The sequence below is a fragment of the Dicentrarchus labrax genome, unplaced genomic scaffold (genome assembly GCF_905237075.1).
Source record: "Dicentrarchus labrax unplaced genomic scaffold, dlabrax2021, whole genome shotgun sequence".
Classification (NCBI taxonomy): Eukaryota; Metazoa; Chordata; class Actinopteri; family Moronidae; genus Dicentrarchus; species Dicentrarchus labrax.
The window spans coordinates 8,322,330-8,342,863 of NW_026136712.1; the positions used below are offsets into that span (position 1 = coordinate 8,322,330).

General features: G+C 41.7%; 1 protein-coding gene and 3 non-coding genes across 8 annotated transcripts in view; 2 read left to right on the forward strand and 2 right to left on the reverse strand.

Annotated features, from left to right (window-relative positions):
- The window catches only part of rhbdf1b (rhomboid 5 homolog 1b (Drosophila)), a 35,386-nt gene extending 18,876 nt beyond the window's left edge, over positions 1 to 16,510 (forward strand). For 2 of the 5 annotated variants that reach the window (XM_051417288.1, XM_051417289.1), the window contains exons 2-20: positions 1,042 to 1,183; positions 1,355 to 1,488; positions 1,820 to 1,966; positions 7,440 to 7,668; positions 8,670 to 8,876; positions 9,702 to 9,824; positions 10,314 to 10,456; positions 10,621 to 10,878; positions 10,967 to 11,078; positions 11,195 to 11,269; positions 11,652 to 11,813; positions 12,050 to 12,150; positions 12,662 to 12,725; positions 12,995 to 13,089; positions 13,474 to 13,549; positions 13,902 to 14,002; positions 14,262 to 14,415; positions 14,535 to 14,758; positions 15,393 to 16,510. In XM_051417288.1, the coding sequence (XP_051273248.1) occupies positions 1,070 to 1,183; positions 1,355 to 1,488; positions 1,820 to 1,966; positions 7,440 to 7,668; positions 8,670 to 8,876; positions 9,702 to 9,824; positions 10,314 to 10,456; positions 10,621 to 10,878; positions 10,967 to 11,078; positions 11,195 to 11,269; positions 11,652 to 11,813; positions 12,050 to 12,150; positions 12,662 to 12,725; positions 12,995 to 13,089; positions 13,474 to 13,549; positions 13,902 to 14,002; positions 14,262 to 14,415; positions 14,535 to 14,758; positions 15,393 to 15,588 (2,715 nt within the window). In that variant the 5' untranslated portion in view covers positions 1,042 to 1,069 and the 3' untranslated portion in view covers positions 15,589 to 16,510. Of the gene's footprint in view, positions 1 to 1,041; positions 1,184 to 1,354; positions 1,489 to 1,819; positions 1,967 to 2,037; positions 3,965 to 7,439; positions 7,669 to 8,669; positions 8,877 to 9,701; positions 9,825 to 10,313; positions 10,457 to 10,620; positions 10,879 to 10,966; positions 11,079 to 11,194; positions 11,270 to 11,651; positions 11,814 to 12,049; positions 12,151 to 12,661; positions 12,726 to 12,994; positions 13,090 to 13,473; positions 13,550 to 13,901; positions 14,003 to 14,261; positions 14,416 to 14,534; positions 14,759 to 15,392 lie in introns of those variants that run through there. The other 3 variants (XM_051417291.1, XM_051417290.1, XM_051417293.1) reach the window with 3 other exon arrangements.
- trnai-uau (transfer RNA isoleucine (anticodon UAU)) lies at positions 61 to 154 on the forward strand. Its single transcript has 2 exons — positions 61 to 98; positions 119 to 154. It is a non-coding gene; the product is annotated as a tRNA-Ile (tRNA).
- On the reverse strand, positions 13,668 to 13,761 carry trnai-uau (transfer RNA isoleucine (anticodon UAU)). Its single transcript has 2 exons — positions 13,724 to 13,761; positions 13,668 to 13,703 (listed from the first exon to the last, which is right to left on the reverse strand). It is a non-coding gene; the product is annotated as a tRNA-Ile (tRNA).
- A 60-nt stretch (positions 16,511 to 16,570) lies between the features above and the next one.
- On the reverse strand, positions 16,571 to 16,664 carry trnai-uau (transfer RNA isoleucine (anticodon UAU)). The gene is made up of 2 exons: positions 16,627 to 16,664; positions 16,571 to 16,606 (listed from the first exon to the last, which is right to left on the reverse strand). It is a non-coding gene; the product is annotated as a tRNA-Ile (tRNA).
- Between the last annotated feature and the right edge of the window lie 3,870 nt (positions 16,665 to 20,534).

Genomic DNA, 20,534 nt, shown 5'->3' on the forward strand with positions numbered 1-20,534 from the left:
GTGAAGCATGGTTACACTACTGGCCTCGCAAAACACTACTGTATTGTCTTCCCTGCACAGGCTCCAGTGGCGCAATCGGTCAGCGCGCGGTACTTATAAGACAGTAACCTGCAGAGTGATGCCGAGGTTGTGAGTTCGAGCCTCACCTGGAGCAGCGAAGTTTTAACGTGGGCTCTCACAGGAGAAGGTCTGACAACTTGACATCAGTGGGAATGAGATTATTCTGCAGTAATCAGAGCAGACAGCACTTGTCATTGTTGAAACCAAACAGAAAGCACTTCTGTTCCTCCTTACACACAGTCATCCCACCTTACTGTATATTGAATGCATTTGAAATATTTATATCTCACTAAATTTACACATTGTGAAATTATCAGCTGTTTCAAAAAAGGCCTTTTTGTGATGACACCACATTAAAATATAAAGACATGTTCTTTTTATTGGGGAAAAGCCCATTTGGCTCAATCCTCTTCTTATTTACCCATGCTGTAAACCACCAGCCAACTAGCTGTGGATTTGTAACAGCTAGTAAGATCACTGCTTCATTCCTGTTGACATGTCAGAGCATCAACTATTAGTTTTACCATTCAGGTGTACATAAAGATATTTTATGTAATCTAGTGGCCACCTGGTAGACAGGTATGAGATTCATTGAGAATTAAACTCACAATAAAAATGCATGTCATCCCCCCTTTCCTGTCACTATTGATTAAAGCCCCCAAAAATATATTAAAGAAAGACAAGTTTAGTGTCTATGGTGTCACACTTTTTTGGAGTAGATGCTGAGGGTGGTTGGCAGACTAGTAATTAGGATTAAGCTGTTCCAGGCATTTGCCTCCACGCTGTATCTGTCTGAGCCCAGACCATGCAGAGACATGGATTACTGGTGATTTTGTGCACACTCTGTCCAGTGTCTGTAATTACTCAACAGAACTGGTGTGTTTTGCTTTTGGGCTTTTGACGACATGTGTCTGTGAACATACTGTATTTTGGCTGCGTGCGCTGTCCCACAAACCTATTTCTTTTGGTTGTATCCTCCAGCTGGCAGGCGTAGGGGGAGCTAGTGAGCATGGATGAGCCGGGCAGCAGGAACAGCAGCCTGCAGAGGAAAAAGCCTCCATGGCTCAAGCTGGACATCCCAACCATCCAGCTGACGCCTGACGACGTGCCCACACTTACACAGGTAGATACACAAGGGTAAAATACAAGTCAGAATAGTAAAACTGTAGTCACAGTAGTTTAGACGAGTAGAGGAACTACTAGAACTGCTTGTACTTGTTTGTTTCACATTCACATACTAAGGCATCATCTGTTTGTGTGTGTGTGTGTGTGTGTGTGTGTGTGTGTGTTACAGCCAGTAAAGCGCCTGCGCAGTGTCAGCATGCCAGGGGAAAACCCTCAGACCTGCATCGCTGCCTTGGAAACTTCCAACAACTACCTCAGACCTCCTCTGGAGAGATTGCCCTCCTTCACACAGTCCATCAAAAGGTTAGACACACACACACAAATAGAGATAGATTCATAAGAGGTTCTTCTTTCTCTTCTTTCCTCTGCTGATTTTCTCCAGCTGCTAATTATCTTCAGCGTGCCTTATGCTCTCTAATTCTAATAACTCTTCTCTGCTAATAACTCTTGAGCAAAACTAATTAAAGCTGCAGCCTCCTTACTGATTTAACACAAACTAATCTTGCTTTTTCTCTTTCTTCTTTTTTTCTTTTTTTTTCCTTCTTCTCTCTTGTCCTCCCTTTGTCTTATTTACCATTGCTTTCCCCCCGCTGCCTCCCTGTCCTCTTCTCTACATGCTACTCTATGTTTTAAGTGAGAAAAGGGTGCGCTTTGAGCGGGTCAACACAGTTCCTCCAAAGGGCCAGAGGGGCCCCAGGAGGGCGTCAACCGTCCGAAGGCGGTCCTGCATCCCAAAAATACTGACCCGGCGGCGTTCATCTATACCCAAACAGATCATCAGGTACAGGAGAGGTGGAGGAGGGAGGTGATAACTGCGGTTTGAAGGTGTTGGAAGTGGACTTTCTTTAAACTTGTGTGTATAAGCTAATACACAAGACATCTGGATTATTTTAAGACGAGATCCTTAATAGAAGAGATTTTATCACAAGACTAGAAACACAGAAAAATAGAAATGAACTGTCTGGAGAATGACACACAAGGCAGGTTGAGTTAAAATGAATACACCCAAACTATACTGTTTTTTTACAAAACTTTTTCGCTCTTGATGTCTGTGTTGACAAAAAGGTCCTGTTAGCCCTCTGTAGTCTCTTTATGCCACAGATGTGACACTTTGAACAATGTCTGTGACACATGAAGGCTCTCGCACACACACATTGTATCAGTGTCAGTCCAGGTGGCACACACAAGACCACATGCTTTGAGGCAGACAAAATAATACAATTACTCATACAGACTATCTATGTGCCTCACACAGCATGTGGACCACATCAAAGCGGCCACTCACGCAGCGCTAAATTGAATGTAAATGTTTGAACACGGAGCCAAGACTAAAACCTTGAGCCACTGTCTTCAAAAGAGCGTCTTAATGTCTTAACTTTATCATGCCGAGGTTTACTAGCCTTGTATGTGTATGTGGGTGATAAACAGAATTAGTACGTTTGATGTGTATGAGAGAATTAATGGGATTGAAGGGCAGTTTGTGTGTGTGTGTGTGTGTGTGTGTGTGTACATGACTTGTTGGAGGTTAGCTGAGGTACCTCCTCCTCAGAAGAGTGCATGAATACAGGATAAATCTTTAGTCTACAAACAAAGTGTATGTCAGTGTGTGATTTGCTGCTTCTGGCTTATATGGCAACTGCGGGGGAGGACACCCTGATGTTTGTTGATCTGCAGGACAACAGAGGAAAATCTTCTTGAGTCATTTTTCATGTAACCAGTAATTTGAACAGATGGGCTCATAGATAATAATTTATCTCAGTCACACTGATGCAAGCAGCGATAGGTGTTTGAACTGAACTTCACACGCTCAATTGGACTTCTTTTGAATGCTGACACAAATACATTGCTGCAAAGAAAGGTGGGGTTCCAGCTAAACCTTTGTGGTTCTACCAGTCCAGTGTGTGAATGAGTACATGTATGTCATGTCCAGGCATGTCCCAGTGCCGTCCCTCAGTCTCTCCTCCCTCCTAATGTGTATGATGTCCCGTATCTCCCTCCTTCTAATCTCCCGTTTCCTGTGGAGTGCTGGTGTTTACACACACACTCAATGCAAACCCAGGCAGAGAAAGAAAGACAGAGAGAGAGAGAGAGAGAAGGGACCTCAGTGATAGAGATCGTTGGGGCTCTGGAAAGGGGCAATATTCAGTTTGACATGGACCAGAGCTGCTGTCTTCTTTGCCCAGTAGGTCACATCCTTATACGCAAACGCTCGAGGAGGGGTACTTGGAGGCCTGCCAGCCTCTGACACATTCACAAACTTTCTCACACATACACAGTCATATGGAAACTAGTATTGTGCGTTGGAGACACAAGGTCAGAAAATTTAAGAGCCTCCCGCTTGTCAGTGCTCTGAATGAGCGAGTCCAGCTGGTGGAAGACTGGAAGTCCTCTGTGGATATCCTTACATCAGGGCGAGATCAGAATCCCCGCCAACGAGATCATCGTCCTCTAACCTTTGATTAACCAGGAGCTCGCTGAGCGGGACAGGGATGTTACACACAGTCTGGACATGATGTAGCGATCATCCTCTTTTTGCGTAACAGTCGAGTGTTACAAGGCACTGCTGGCCTGGATATCGGGAAATCCCCTTATGGAACACTACATGTGTGATCTGCAGCGGATCAGTTTGCATTCAGCGGATCAGGGTTTAGTACTGGTCAGGGGGTAAGCGGGGACAGTATGTTAGTGATGTTGGTGATGGACGCTATACAGCTCCACAGTCCCTGCCCCCCTCAGGTATGACCCAGACCCTGAACCCCTCCTGGAGCACCCTGGACAGGTGAGTGTGCTATGGTTGTGCAGAATGGGGCAAACCAGGGCAGAAGATCCTGAACAAATATGTTGATCTGAGTCAGCTCGAGGCACTTTGGTCAAAGGATGGAATTGCTGAATAAAGCCTTTGTATTCAATTTATTGTGGAGGGATTAAGGTTATTTTCTTAATAAAAAAACAGAAGAATTAGCTGAGACGGGCATCTTATATGTTAATAGCCTTGAGCGTTATGTTTTTAATGAACTAGTGATTGCTAACATCTACATGCAACACATGTGATATTGCTGTGTTTTTATTTTTGCATTCAGGAAGGTAATAATCAGATACTTAAAGGAATAGTTTGACATTTTGGGGATACCCGTATTTGTTTGCTTACCAACAGTTAGGTGAGAAGACCGTGAAGAAATCTGCTTACCAGCAGCTGTAAATTTAACGTGTTACAACTTGTTTATCTATACAAAAAGTGATGACAGGCTTATTTTCTTCAATTTCAATGGGGCCAGCTGCCTGGCTGAGAGCTATCAGTCTTCTCAAGTAGCAATACCACCGTATAGACATACTCTAAAAGTGACAGTCCTGTACATACTTTTATTGACAGTATTAGCAGAGCAGCAAAATGTACTTAAATTATCAAAAGTAAAGTACTTGTTAATGCCTTAACTGTATGTTAAGGCATTATATGTTGTAGCTGCTCCTTTTTTTTTACTATCAAGTGCAATCAAATTGTATTTCAGTATAGTACTTGAATAAATGTTGTTCCACCACCACTGTCTCAAAGTACAGACTGTCTCTAGCTCAAGTCACTACAAGCCAATATTTCATGACAGTTTTTTAATTTGGATAATTTTTGTCCCAAAAAAGACTATTTTCATGTCATTCCTTAAGGAGTTTTCTTTTTGTCAGAGTACGAAACAGCATCTAGCCATGTTACCATGACAATAACATGCACCATTTGACCCAGAAAAATATTATTATATTATTATTTTTGTTCAAGGAGACCATATCTGTTCAGTGATCCTGAACCTGACACTTCTTCCCTTAATTGAAGAATAGTAGTGAAGTAGTAGTAGTCTGGAAAGAACAAATGAAAAGTTAAGTATGTTTTTGTAGGTTTTTGTTCAGCTCATTTCTGTTACATCAGCTATGGACATGTGACCACTTATATTTAATTTGCTGTTAATTAACAGCAAATACTGGTAAACTTATATATCAGGCTAACCCTATAGATCTGAACTCCAAAAACCCCTCATGTTGGTGGATCAGAAAGTGCAATGCCTATTATCAGTGTTCATATTTATCTTCTATATCTGTACAATTCTCTTGTTTGTTCAGCCATAATATTTGTTTAGATTCTAGATTTGCCCCTTGGCCTTTTCTCCCTGATAAAATGAATGCTGTGTAAGCCTATAATTACAGTAGAGTCGATGGATACTTTGTGTGTACCAGCCTTACCTTGAGGATATGAAAGCTAATTCATGTGGCTTAATGAGGCTTTAATCTTTGATGGCTGATGGATTTGTGCCGTTGTCAAGCAGTTTTGAAATATTTTATTTATGGTTTTGTGTGGGCGAATATGACCCGCATGCTTGTCGGTGCATGTGACAAATACCCGCTTACCTAAACAAACACACACAAACAAACGTCATCTATCTTGAAACGGGCCTTGATTCACAGTGTGGACGAGTGTTTGCATCATGCTTTCCCATCAGTAGTGGATGTTATGTTAATCTTGATTGTTATCTGTATTTAACAGTTAACCAAAGTGAGTTATTGTTCCGTTATCTTCACACTCTGACCTCCTCTTCTCCGCTGTCTCTGTTTACATCTCCTGCTCAGAGAGGCCAAGTCTGACTCCCTTCTCGGCTTTCTCAAACCTGTCTTCTTTCTAAGAAATTCCTCTCTGGAGGGACAACAATCAGGGCCACGCCACCCCCTCCCTGCCCCTGTGCAGCCTTAAAAGGCATCCCCAGCTGGCGTCTTTCTTGATGATGAAGCTCGAGTGTTTATTACTGAGCGCTCTGCTCTCCAAACAGTTTCCCCAGAGAGGCCCCCTCCCCGAACGCACAGCCTGGCACGCAGACGCTGTTTCATGGAAAAAAGGGACCTGGATGCACACACCGAATGCACATTTATTTAGTTTAAATGAGAAACAAACACACACAGCCATGTCAGGTCATCAGCTGCAGGACTTTGAGGCAACATCTGCTTCTTTGCTTCTGACAGAACAAAGGGCAGTAGGTTATGTAAGGATAAAGACAGTATTTTTCCTTCAGCCTCTCTAAGCTGCACACATAAACAGAGAAAGCTAAAGATAGGGGAGAGAGACAGATACAGGAGGGGAGCTGAATTTATGAGGATTTCTCAGTCTGATATGTTGACATGTTGCACAACAGACCTTTATTTAATACACTGTCCTGCTGCAGCCCGATCATAGTCCTCACTGTGTACTGCGGCTGTAGAGACGCCGGCCCATATTTTATCTTGATTTTTCATTATCCAATCACTTATAAACTTTATCCAGAATTACGTTTAATCTGATCCATGCTACTTAAATAGATCTAATTTGATGATTTTTCCATTCACCCTACATGCCCCATTCATCTTTCTTTTTCTGTCTCAAGTTTCTGTTCTGTGGCAGCTTAAAATGATGCTTTATCAGCTATATTAAACCACACATGTTGGCTTTTCCATTTAGTATTTAAGGTACCAAAGAGAAGGTGTAAGGCTCCATATTTAAAGAATGCGAGACCAGATGCTCGTTTGAGATGTACGGTTCTCTTCATCAGTATGGACAAGAAAGCAATCAACCAATGAACCATTTAACTCGTCAACTAATCCCCAACAACCAGCTGCAACCAATCAGCTAATCAGCATATTGTTGTGCTAATCTGGCGGGATGTATGGCTCAGGCTGTCGGACAATACGGTGCCTGTCAGGGTTTTCTGAATGCTGCGCAGATTATAGACAAAAACAGAAATAAGATAAAACAGACGACAAGAGGACAGCGTTATTATTAATTCTCTTTCTTTGAGAGTTGACATGAAATTCTGGTTTAGCCCAGTGTCAGTGTCTTTTGAGATGAGGCAGTGTTGTTGCCTTAGACAGCCTTTACTTTGCTTTTTTTATTCTTTAATAGCTACCTAAGTTGTAAAGAAAAACTACAACTACTACTGAAAAACTCATGACATTCCCATCAGCCTCAGCTGTAGTTTGTGTTTTATGCTAATTAGCAGATGTTAGCGTGCCAACACGAACATGGCAAACAATATACCAGCTCAGCATCACCACGTTAGCGTAGCCATTGTGTTGTATGTTAGCATGTCGACTTTAGCATTGCTGTAGAACTCAATATCTTTATTTTAAGTCATTCTCGAAGTCCTGTTGTGATAGTTTCAGGCTTTGAAAAAAAAATAATTCTATCCATTTCAATCCCTTTTCATTGACAGTTGCTATCTGCTAACCAGACTGCGTCCTTTCCCCAGGGGTACGGCTGACTGGTTTGGGGTGAGCAAAGACAGCGACAGCACCCAGCGATGGAGGAGGAAGAGCCTGCAGCACTGCAGCCATCTGTACGGGGGTCTCAAGGCGCAGGTGATGCGGGAGATGGAGCTACACAGCCAGGACAACCTCTCCCTGGCCAGCACTGAGACCCCTCCTCCCCTCTACCTCCCACCCCACCACCCCAATCACCACCACTATGGCATGCAGAGGGTAGGCCAGCGCCCGGGGTCACGTTAGAGGGACGGAGGAAGAGATGGGACAGTTGTTCACCTTTTCCTCCGTCGCACTCTTTCACTCTCTTTCGTTATTTCACATTAGGTTTCCGGCGCTTGCTTTACCTCTTTGCTTTGCCATCTTGCCTAGGGTTCAATTGATGGCTTTCTGAAGACGCATGAAGCAAAACTAATACAAGAAACTCATAAGGCTGCTACACAGGCATGGAGTACTGTGCATTGTTCTGTATTTGCAGCCTTAACTTGATAAATACCATGTAATGATAACTGGCTGCTCAAAATTGGATTCCGACACACTACTTTACTCTGTTGAGATTTGAAATGTTTATACATTCAAACAAATAAGCCTCTAAAACCTCTAAAAAGATTTCTTTCTCTATACATTTTGTTTTAACTCATAGCATGCTAGCATAGGCCTCTAAGAGCCAGTAGCCCACAAATGCACCCGTATATACAATCCTTGGGTTTGCTTTTTCTCACTTGTTTTAACAATTTTTATCACAAACACAAAGATTAGAGATTGCATTAATTTTGATCATTATATAGTTATTGTTAATAAGTATGGTCTGAGAATGTTTCACACTAATGGTTTCAAAGGAGGTTTAGTCCTCCTCTGTCCTGTTGATTGTTGCATGAAGCATGAAGTACATTTTATAGTGGACAAATAGCCACTATAAAAGCAGCTGCTACTGTAAAGCACAAGTTAAAATTTGTTATTAGATATTAAAAATGTGCAAATAACATCTGTAAAATATCAGTGCTCTGCCACTAAAACCTACTGCACTTTGGTCTTTTTAAAAAGCTCTACTCTTCTTGGTACATCAGTCTAACCCTAGTTTAGATGTGTGTCGTGTGCATCCCTGCTTTCCCCTGTTCTGCCACTTAGTGTTGTATGTGGCTTGACAATTGAGTACCAAAAAAAAGCTGTGCTGAACCAACACATACTGTGTGTGTGTGTGTGTGTGTGTGTGTGGGTAGATTGTAGACCCCCTGGCCCGGGGTCGTGCCTTCCGCATGGTGGAAGAGGTAGACGGCTTCAGTGTCCCGCAAACTCCCATCACGCCCGGCACAGCCTCCCTCTGCTCCTTTTCCAGCTCCCGCTCCGCCCTCAATCGGTTGCCACAACGACGCAAACGGGAGTCTGTGGCGGTCATGAGTCTCAAAGCTGCAGCAGCATTAATGAAGGTGTTTGTTTATTTATTGTTTATACGGTGCATTTTATTTTGAATTTCTTTCATTCGCCAAATATTCTGTGCTTTGCAAAATCTGTGCTTTAAAGTTAAAAGCTACCTCCATGTCCTGGCAATGTAACTGCACATTAGGACCAGCTGTAAGTAGTAGCAGTAGCTCACTATCTTCAGTCTGAAACAGTCAGAGCTCACAATATATGAATGCTTTTATGATGTTTTGTAACAAATCATTTAAAGACCAGGAGTATAGTCAGGGATAGGTTTCCATGCACATGTGCACTTTAATGTCCATTATTTTAGGTTTTTGTGAAGAGATTCCTAGAAAAAGTACATCTGTCATATCCTGATGTGTCCCTGTGTCCTACACATATGAATGGATGGGTTTTATCTGTGCACTCGAGTGTGTGTGTGTGTGTGTGTGTTTGTTTGTGTGCGTGGAGGCATGTTATATAAAACACAAGATCAGCTTGCAGATTCAACTCAGATGAAATATTTTACAGTAGAGTGCAGATGACTGTCCCTGTGTGGACCACTGGCAGCAGACTCACACATATACAGGATTGAATGGATGTTCAGTGAGAGTATCTGCTAGCGCCTATGGGGCGGGGGTTACTAGGGCAGTTTCACCAGCAGATGGTCCGTGATAATACACACCAGACGTCAGAATATTCCAGAAGTGCAGAGCTAATCCACTGTCACACAGAGGTCACGGCTACTATATAAACATCAGACACAATCATCAGTCGGGGATCCAGATACACGGCTAGGATATATTATATACTTATTGATTAGTAATGATAATGTTGTGATCTTTTGTTAGGGACGGACATTCGTTGACAGCACTGCCGGGCGATGTCGGAGGCGGAGTTTCATGCCTCCTAGTTTCTTTGAAGACGACACTGTGGACTTCCCCGATGACCTGGACACTTCCTTCTTCACCAGAGTGAGGACTGGACACACTTCCGTACACTGCCGGGATAACCTTTGATTTATTTTCACTTATCATCAAATGCAAAATATTCACTCAAAAGTCATCTCCACTTTTGCTTAAAGCACCCAGTGAGCAGCCACCCCTTATGTCCTACAGCCTGCAGTCACACAGAACGTTTTTATGTGTTTCTGTTAACAAATTAGTTATAAATTGATTGAACTGAATTTGAATGACGTCACAACTTGATTGAATGATTGAATTGAAAGTATTTTCTTGTGCTCTGGGTGAAGCAAAGTGAACAAATTGATCAAAACAACCAGATCCAATCAGTTGATGTGTTGATTCAAAGCACTGTCTTATGATCTGAGGATACACTATAAGCTGTATTTTTATGTATTGGCTCTTGCCGTGTGAGCACCCTGTGCGCCATCTTTCAGACTGAATATATTCTCTGAGTTGTTCAGCTTTGGATTTCTACTCACTCTGTTTTCACTTTCGTAGGACGGCCTGCAGGATGAGTTGTCCAGCTACGCTGACGAAGTTTTTGAGACACCATCGGAGGCTGCCATCAAACAGCTGGACGAGAGCGAGCTGACAGGAAGTGCGCTGGACAAGAACGAACTGGAGAGGACTCATCTCATGCTGTGGGTTTATAGTTTTTACAGTATTAAGTATGCAAACATGAACCTCTGATATGCCGCAGGGGAGAGAGAGTACTGTCTTATAAAATCAAGCCCTGACTGAAACATTCTCCGTCTGACACTCTCATTTACAATGCTTTCCTCCACTTTCATCTTCCTCAACCCAGGCCCTTAGAGCGGGGATGGCGGAAGGCAAAAGACGGCTCTCTGGTCCAACCTAAGGTGCGTCTGAAACAGGAAGTGGTGAGCGTCAACAGTCATCATCAGCAGCGGGGACAGAGGATTGTGGTTCCTGTTAAAAAGCTGTTTGCCAGAGAGAAGAGGCCCTATGGGCTCGGCATGGTTGGCCGTCTCACAAACCGGACGTACCGCAAGCGCATTGACAGCTTCGTCAAAAGGCAGATTGAGGACATGGATGATCACAGGTAAGAGTATTTCCTTGGAGGGTGAAATTGAGTATTAGTAACTTGTCCCAGCAAATGGAGCCTGAAATTGTCCTACTGTCCTCCATAGGCCTTTTTTTACCTATTGGATCACATTTGTCCATTTGCTCATCACCATTCTGGCTGTCACTATATATGGCATTGCCCCTGTGGGCTTCTCACAACATGAAACTGTCGACTCTGTGAGTATATTTCGCTGCGTTTTTTACATTAGTATATCGTCTGTAATTTTTGGTTGAATTTTGACTGAAAATGTATGAGTGATATTAGTAATACTACTTTTTCAATTCATTTTCAGGTGTTGAGGAACAAGGGAGTTTATGAAAACGTTAAATTTGTGCAACAACAAAACTTCTGGGTGGGTCCAAGCTCAGTAAGTATTTTCTTTCTTCCATTTACCATTTCATATCATATGATTGTGCTTTACTCAGGTTTTCTAAAAATGGGATAAAGTAAATTGTCTAATAGGACAATGGCCAAGCAGCAGGGACAAGAAAACACTCAATTTGTCAAAAAAGAAGTCTGTATGATTGTTAAAAATGATAAAAAATACAAAATACAGACAGAGAATTTTATAAAAAGTTCCCTAAACAGGAATAATCTGCATTTTACACAAACGTCTTGAAGTTCACTATTCGTCAGTCGTCAGTTTACTGAATGACAGAAAAGGGGTCTCTTGAGGAAAAAGGCTGGAAACCACTGGTCTAGTTTCACAACCTCACCAAGCTGTAATGATATCTCCTGCTGTCCTGCAGGAGGCGCTAATACACCTTGGAGCCAAGTTTTCCCCGTGCATGCGCCAAGACCAAGAGATCCACAAACTGATCCAAGAGAAGAGAACGCGAGAGAGAGAGTCCGGCTGCTGCGTGAGGAACGATCGCTCCGGCTGCCTGCAGACTGTACAAGAGGAGTGTTCGGTCAGTTGAAACAACTTCTATTATTATATAGACTCGCTGTGACAAAATGTCTGTTCTCACTCAAAACATTTTCTGATGTTCTTTTGCTTGATTTAACAGAGATATAATGAATCAAAATATGTAGCATTTTTAGGCAGCTTTTGCTGCGCTATTTAGTTGTAGTCGCCACTGCACAAGCAACATAAATAGGGAATAACTAACATAAAAATGATTTCTCCATCTGTCTTCTGCTGTAGAGTACCCTGGCAGTGTGGGTTAAGTGGCCTCAGCACCCCAGTGCTCCCTATCTGAATGGTACGCTACGGCAACATGGTTCTGTCTGCCATCAGGACCCCAGGTAACATAAAAATACTGTCCACTGATTATTCTCCTTGTTATAATGGAGTACACTACCATTGTAGGGATCATAACTCAGGCCAGAAAATACATAACAGACATCATTTTACTCTATGTGTGGACTGTTTTTGGGGCTCAGTTGTAGGATTTAGGAGGATCTATTGTCAGAAATTGAATATTAATAGATATATTTTCATTAATGTTTAATCACCTAAAAATAAGAATCGCTGTGTTTTTGTTACGTTACAATGAGCTGTTTATATCTACAGAGGGTGTTGGTCGCCTTCCATGGAGGTTTCTACAGTAGCCCAGACTGGAAAAACCAAACACTGGCTCTAGAATAGAGTGCATTTTGCAACCACTGTAGTTTCTCCTTCGCACTTAGAAGGGGAGGGTGAAGCAAGAGAGAATCTGAAACTACACCACTAAATGCCACTAAATCCTACACACTGGTCCTTTAAACGAAGACAGGAATGTTCACTGTTATGTTTTTTGGGGGTTTTTTTGTGTAGAATTTGTCTGGAGCCAGCCTCTGTTTCGCCTCATGAGTGGCCTGACGACATCACCAAGTGGCCAGTAAGTCCTGTTAACATAAGTACCATACATTAAGCAATTGCACTACTGGGGCCCATAAACATATGTTGATGCTGTAGTGAGTGAGAGTTGAGTGGAGTAGAGAGTGTTTCTAAAAGCTGCCTGCAAAGTAATTACTGAGGGTCAGCCTTAAGCTTATCTTCAAGTCTACCCTCAGTTTAACAGACTTAACAGACTGAGGTCTGAATGCAGCATTGTCTTCGACACATAATGGCTTGATTAGAATTAAAACAATCTGATCTGATCTGCAGGTTTGTACAAGATACAACTCTGGGAATCACACCAACCTCCCCCACATAGACTGCACCATCACAGGCCGGCCCTGCTGCATCGGAACCAAAGGACGGTAAGGATCAGCGTCACTAAACGCCACAGTAGTCGAAAGACTGGTCATAGGTGAAATGAGTAGGGCTTAGTTAGACTAGTATTACCAGTAATGTACTATTAAATCTGCTGCATATGTGGTAGAAACACAAAATATTTAACATTTATGCATGACAATAGTCAAATGTAGGTTCTGATATCTTTAAATGTTAAATATTCTGTGTTTTCACCACCCTTGTTAATGTCAGTACAGACGTTTTGTAACAGAATTTATACATTCACATGTCAGTGACACTACACTAAAACCAGGACCAAATTCAAATGATGTATTCATCTCATTTTAATAATCCTGGAGTATTAGTATGTTTTCTGTGGGCTGTTGGTGATGAAGCGTTTCATGTTGTAGATGTGAAATCACTTCAAGGGAGTACTGTGACTTCATGCATGGCTACTTCCATGAGGAGGCTACTCTCTGCTCACAGGTGGGACAAACACTCATTGCTATATTTTATAACTTTTTCTTTCTCTCAAATCATCAGATTGCAGTTTTTTTTAATCACAATCTCTGTCTATGTCATTTGTGTTGTATTAAAACTTCGCTGCTCCAGGTGAGGCTCGAACTCACAACCTCGGCATTGCTCTGCAGGTCACTGTCTTATAAGTACCGCGCGCTGACCGATTGCGCCACTGGAGCCTGCATTCATCTCTGAATTGAAAGGACTTTGGACTGGATTCAAACACTCCCATTTTCCCCCACAGGGTGGCAGTGGATCTTCATGCTGACTGATGGCACTTTCAGTCCTGACTGATTTTCTCTCTCACTCTCTCTTCCAGGTGGCCTGCATGGACGACGTGTGTGGTTTGCTGCCTTTCCTCAACCAGGAAATCCCAGACCAGTTCTCCCGACTCTGGCTCTCCCTCTTTCTTCATGCTGGGTGACTGAACTCTCTTCATCTCACTACAGGCGTCAGTAGCCAAAGCAGGAAAAGACGGATGTTTTAATTGGATCCCTATTAGTTTGCACAAAGTGGTCAGACAAAAACAATTTAGTATCATAAAGCCAAATATAAAGCTCAGAAAGTGGAATAACTATGAAACAGTAAATAGCCTAAATGACACATGGGTTACAACAGGAAATTGTAAGGTATGATGATGATGAAGATAGTCAACGTTGGGTCTTGTCTGTGCCTGTAGGATCCTGCACTGCCTGGTGTCGGTGCTTTTCCAGATGACCGTCCTGAGGGACATAGAGAAGTTGGCTGGCTGGCTGAGAATCTCCATCATCTACATGCTGAGCGGTATCACAGGCAACCTGGCCTCAGCCATTTTCCTGCCCTACAGAGCGGAGGTACAATGTCACCCTCTCAACCACAAGATACTGAATCTGAGACTTTCCTGAACCCTAGATGTGTATGTAACTTTAACCTCTTGGTCTATGACGTATTTCCTCTTTTTCCTCTCTCTCAGGTGGGTCCTGCTGGCAGCCAGTTCGGGATCCTGGCCTGTCTGTTTGTGGAGCTGTTTCAGAGCTGGCAGATCCTCGAGCGACCGTGGCGGGCTTTTGCTAAGCTGCTGGCCATCTCAGTCTTCTTCTTCTCCTTCGGTTTGCTTCCTTGGATCGACAACTTTGCCCACATCTGCGGTTTCGTGTCGGGATTCTTCCTGTCCTTCGCCTTCCTGCCGTACATCAGGTAGGTGGAGAAAGTGAGAGAGTGCTGAGATTATCCCACTGAGAGAATGTATCTGTGCGCTCTGTCATTACATAGTTAATCAGAAAAAAGAGTTGCTGTCTTATAAGTACCGCGCGCTGACCGATTGCGCCACTGGAGCCTATTCTATGCTTCTGTCATAGAACAAGGAAATTTAAATTTAATTTTCACTTCCACAGTCCCAGATTCATGTTATGTAAATAATTTGAATTTAATGAGTAATTGAATAAAAAAATAATTAGCATAAAATGTAAGCAGTAAACTCAAAAATTCACCTTAATACAGTACTTCGGTACATATACTTACCACTGATGCTAACATCCACTAATCGCAGCCCAAGAAAAGAGAGAGGAAAATCCTTCTCTAATTTAAAAACATTATTAATTTACTAAAGCTGAAGACTATGTAAGTATAACAAGAGTTAAAGGAATTGTTTGAAATGCACTTATTTGTTCTTTTGCGAGAGGTAGATAGATGTCTTATATATTAACTCAAATGTACTGATTGTAGGATTCATCGACACACATTTTTGGACAACTTTAAGGTTTTGATTCTGTGAACGTCTTTGACCCTAAACTCCAATATGACATTAATAACGCATGTTTTTCTTCCTCAGCTTTGGCCGTACTGACATGTACCGGAAGAGAGTCCAGATCTGCATCTTCCTGCTTGTCTTCCTGGGTCTCCTCTCGGCCCTGGCCGTCCTCTTCTACGTGTACCCTGTGAAGTGTGACTGGTGCGAGTACCTCACCTGCATCCCCATCACAGACAAGTTCTGCGAGAAGTACGACCTGAACGCACACCTCCTGTGAGCCTCAGCCTTTGAAATGTCAGCCGGACTGGTTCTGGACGTGTCATTTTTCTCAGTGTGACTGAGCAAGAAGATTTCTCCTGGAATAATGAGCAGTATTTCAGGATTTCATGTGGACATATTTGTTTGTTTTTGAAGGTACAACAGATGAATAAAGGCTACGCATGAAAGCCTTCAGGCATTTGATTAGAAACATTCACAAGCATGGGAACAAATCTAACGATGTAAAGTTGACTGTCAAGAACTAGTGATCGATTTATGTGTGATTGATCTCTAGCTGGGCTAATTAATGACCAGTCACACTGGCGGAGAGTTACAGACTTGTTTCCTGCCAAGTTATTTACCTCGCTTCTGTGGCAAAACGGACATAACAGCACCCCTTAGTGGCCACAAGGAACAGTACAACCTGAGACAGCTGCAATGGATTTTTGTTTTGTACTTTTTTACTGATGTCCAGTTTTGTCCATTAACTGGATTTCCTTAGAGTTAGAACTCACCAAGAAATGAGACTCTAAAATGCATAAATGTGCCTTAATGACACACAACCACACACACACACAGTGTCTTTTTGTGCAATGTATCAGTGTGTGTCAGCAGTTGTCTAACGTTTCAAACTGTCTAGAAACTGCATTTCACATTCTGGCACAAATCGTGTAACGTGTTTATTTAGTTTTTAGTATTTGGTCGCTGAATTTTGTGTTTTTTTTAACCACACGGGAAACCTTGGTTTCCACCACAGCCTTGAATGCACTTCAATCACAAATGGATTGTTTTTTATATTCACCCTGTGTTGCATCAGTGCAGAACACACTTGTATGTTAATCTGCTCCATTGTGAATAGCTGTTACTGAGGTGAACTTGTGTGTTTTTATTCAATGTGGTTGCGTTTTAGCTACCTGACAATAAACACAACAAGACACAGAGTCATTATTTATGTCTTTTTGTTGCCTGATCACAGATGACATGTCTAAAAACTCTCTCTCTGCTCCAGGTGAGGCTCGAACTCACAACCTCGGCATCACTCTGCAGGTTACTGTCTTATAAGTACCGCGCGCTGACCGATTGCGCCACTGGAGCCTGTTCTAGGCTGCTGACACTTGCTGAACAGCTGCATATAACATGGAAATTTCCACTTCCACAGTCCCAGATTTCTGTGATGTAAATAATTTGAATTTAATGAACATATTAGAAGAAGCAGTGCTTGATCACCGTATTATATCTCATAGCTTCCCCTTGTGGTAGTAGTAGAGATTAGCAGACAGTTGCATCTAAATACAATACTTTGATGCTAACCAACAGTAACCACAGTAGAAGAAAAGAGTCATTAAAAACATTCATTTACCTCAAAAAACCTTATTAAAACTGTAGACTAGCCTTCACAGTCCATTACATTTAACCTTATTTGAGAGAGAATCACAGTCTGCAGTGAACAGGCTCCAGTAGTGTAAACAGTCACTGTATGCTACTTGTAAGGCAGAGACCTGCACAGTGCGGTTGAGATTGTGAGTTTGAGCCTCACCTGAAGCACATTTTGAGCACGGTGTGACTGTAACTTACAGATCACACAGATCACAAGAAGAGACTTGGGAGTCTCACATGAAAATCTCTTTTGGGTGCAAACCTGCCTGAGGCATTACAGTAGTTCTAATGCATAATGCGTACTGCTGCTCGCCTTTAAACTATAGAAATATCATCATTAAACTCTCTGCAATCACTAAAGTGAATACTGCTCAGACCCACACACTGTTAGGTACAGTACAGTAGTAGAGGAATTAATTTAAGATTCTGTATATCTCCTTATTTTGATTTTCACATGAAGGATTCACACTACAATCTCATTTAACTGGAAAACTGAAAAGCAGCAACAATCCAGGCACAACAGTGACTTGTGATTTTAATCAGCAGCTTGCCAGTGAGAACAATAGCTGAGGCACTGCTTCCTTTCATTAGACTTTACACATTGTTACACTTATTAAGATAGATGGAACAGCACTGATGGGAGTCTTACCTGCTCGGTTGAGGTAAGTAACAATCTGTGTCACTTAAACAATGTTTTGTGAGAGATTTGTGGAAATAAAACCGCAAAAACAAATGTTATCGTAAATGTAGGTGTTGCAATGTTTAAAAAGCACTTCAGCATGTCATGGCAGGATGTCCTGGTTTAGAAACAGACTGACAATAAATACAGTTAATGATTCACACAAACTGGTATTTTCGGTTACTAAGCATTTTCCTTCCTCCTTTGTGGATGTTTACTGTAAACTAGATTACAGTAAAGTGATGCTTCACCAATAATCTACACTATGATTTTATTCTTATTCTGCTATAACAACTATAGATAGTAGTACCAGCAAAGTGCCAACACTGAACATGTGAACTGTGCATTACCAAAGTATCACACACAATAGAGATAATGGGGTCTTTCGGAGAGTGTACCAACAGGTCTTCCACAACACTTGATCAGGGTTTTACAAAGAACCTCAAGATGCTTTCTAGTCTTCTTAGGAGCTCTGACAGTCCTTCTGCATTACTGAATAATCTCAGAACCCTGCCCCCTTATACTTACTGAGGATTTGGTACAAACAAAGAAATTAGGAAGAAAAGAAAAAGGCAGGAAGTTTGTTGTGTTACGTGAACGCCCACTAGATGGCAACCCAAGCCCAATAACTTACAGGCTGAACCTTTTAGTAACAAGGGTAGAGCATTGCTGCTGCTGAGGGTATAAAGCTTGAATTACTGCGACATTGCTGTGTTCTTTGGGATTGGAATTTCATTTATTCAAGCAGAAGGTTTATTAGCGTGCAGAACTCTTATTGATGCTCCCTGCGCATTATACTGGGTTTGTTCATTCTGTCCCCTCCCTCCCCTCCTCTTTGAGTGCGTGCACACACACACACACACACACACACACACACACACACACACACACACACACACACACGGTTGCTCTGGCATTCATTAAGTCTTGTCTGTAATTGAGTCTAAATAAGTGTGTACTTATGTTAGAGAGGAGCTCTGAGAGCACAAACACAGACGTTACTGGTCTGCGTACAAAATACAACACTCAAACTTATTCTATTTCTTACACTTAATGCTGCATTAAGTTAATTTAACAAGGTCTCCAACGCAGGGAGGTCAGTCGCACATTCAGACTGTTTTAATAAAAATACCATAATTAAGGATTATGGGTGATGCTATATGCCTCAAAGAAAACACACTTTCTAACATTGCACCGAAGCTGCAGTGTTTCAATTTCTTTCTCCACACAGAAATAGAGAGAGAGAGTGATGGAGACCTTTGCTATGGCCAGCCAGTGCTATCGATTGTCAGACCATTTGACATTTTGGTCATAGGGTTATTTGAGGGCAGAGAGGGAATTTCTGCAGTGACCTTTTTTATGAAGTCTTGTCATTCATGTGTGCTGAAGAGGGTAAAGCCTATACTGCTGATGTTTTATTGACTGAGGTGACAAAACAAAAAGAGAGACGGTGGAAGGGTCCGATGACAAGATAAATACCACTCGCGCTCCTGTAGCAGGTGGTTAGCTTAGCTTAGCACAAGGCCTTTTTGTGTATGTGTATCTAAACATTGTTGTGTGACATGTTAATTAGTGAGCTGTTGCTGGAAGATTGATTTTGTTACCTTTGGGTTGAACCTCCTTTTTTATTTAAGCTGAAGTAAATGATTGCTGGCTGTAGCTTCACATTTAGCATGCAAACCTGAGATGGGTATCAGTGTTCTCATCTAACTCTCAGCAAAGCAAATACATATACATAACATATGTCCCAAAATGTTCTCACATTCCTTTAAAAAAAAAAAAAAAATGAACAAACTAAATTAGGAGACTGTAAGTTACTGTAGTTACCTTATGACAGCACTGATTGCTGTTGTGCTTCCGTACTGCTCTTCCCAGAAACAGAAGTAGACAGACATCGTGGGGAGAAGCCTTTGTTTTGTAACTATAGGTGCTGCTCCTCTCTTCTGTCTTCTGTTCGGCTTCTCCTTCTGCCTAGGCGGTAACAGCCTACTTTCGCTTTATTTTATGCTCACCCGAAGCATTACACTATATACAGAGAGATAATAGCGTTACCAGGAGTGTAAAATTGAATAAGTACGGTTTTATGGTAGAGAGAAGGAGTTGGAGCTGCTTCCCTTCCTTTTGCTTATTTTGGCCGGCCCATCAGACCTTTGCTGTTTTGGTTATTTTGAGTAGTTTGACGGTTTGGTAATTTTGGTTTCTTCCATTGTTCAGAAATACATGTGTTGTGTTTGGAAACTCCTGTCTTTGTGATTATGTTGGAGCTTCTTTTTTAATGGGCCATTATCAGGGGAGCTGTCACCTACAGCATTAAAAGAACAGAGAGTAGCATTAAAGTATATGTGGAGGTCACAGATTATGATTTAAATGTGACTTGCTTACATTTTTTCTCCATTGGTTTGGCTCATTTCTCAAAAGAGAAATTACATTCTCAAAACAACATGGACAAACCTCCAAACCACTTGGCAATTGTTCACAACAGAATTGTATTTCTCATTGATTTCATCACATTGCAAATGTCTTGGTACATCTTTGCAAATGATTAAGTACAGTTAGCCTACAGTTAGCACAATTTCCAAGTGAATAGATCCTGTTGATCTAAACTGATTGATTGATTCTCAGTCTAATGGTTGTTCCCTTTCAAAACATGTCAGCATAGTTTTATTCTATAAGTCATCACATGCAAAATAGTCTGTTCAATTGTCAAAATTAGTCAACATAATCATATCAACATGATACCATGAATACCATATACTGTATTTATTTACAGCACTGTAGGCATATATATAATTTTCCTTGTTTTTGTTTATGTGTTTATATAACAGTACATTATGCTTTATACATTTTCTTTTTACTCTGATATGGAGGTTACTTTATGTGTGTGAATAAAAATGGCAACCTTTCCTTGG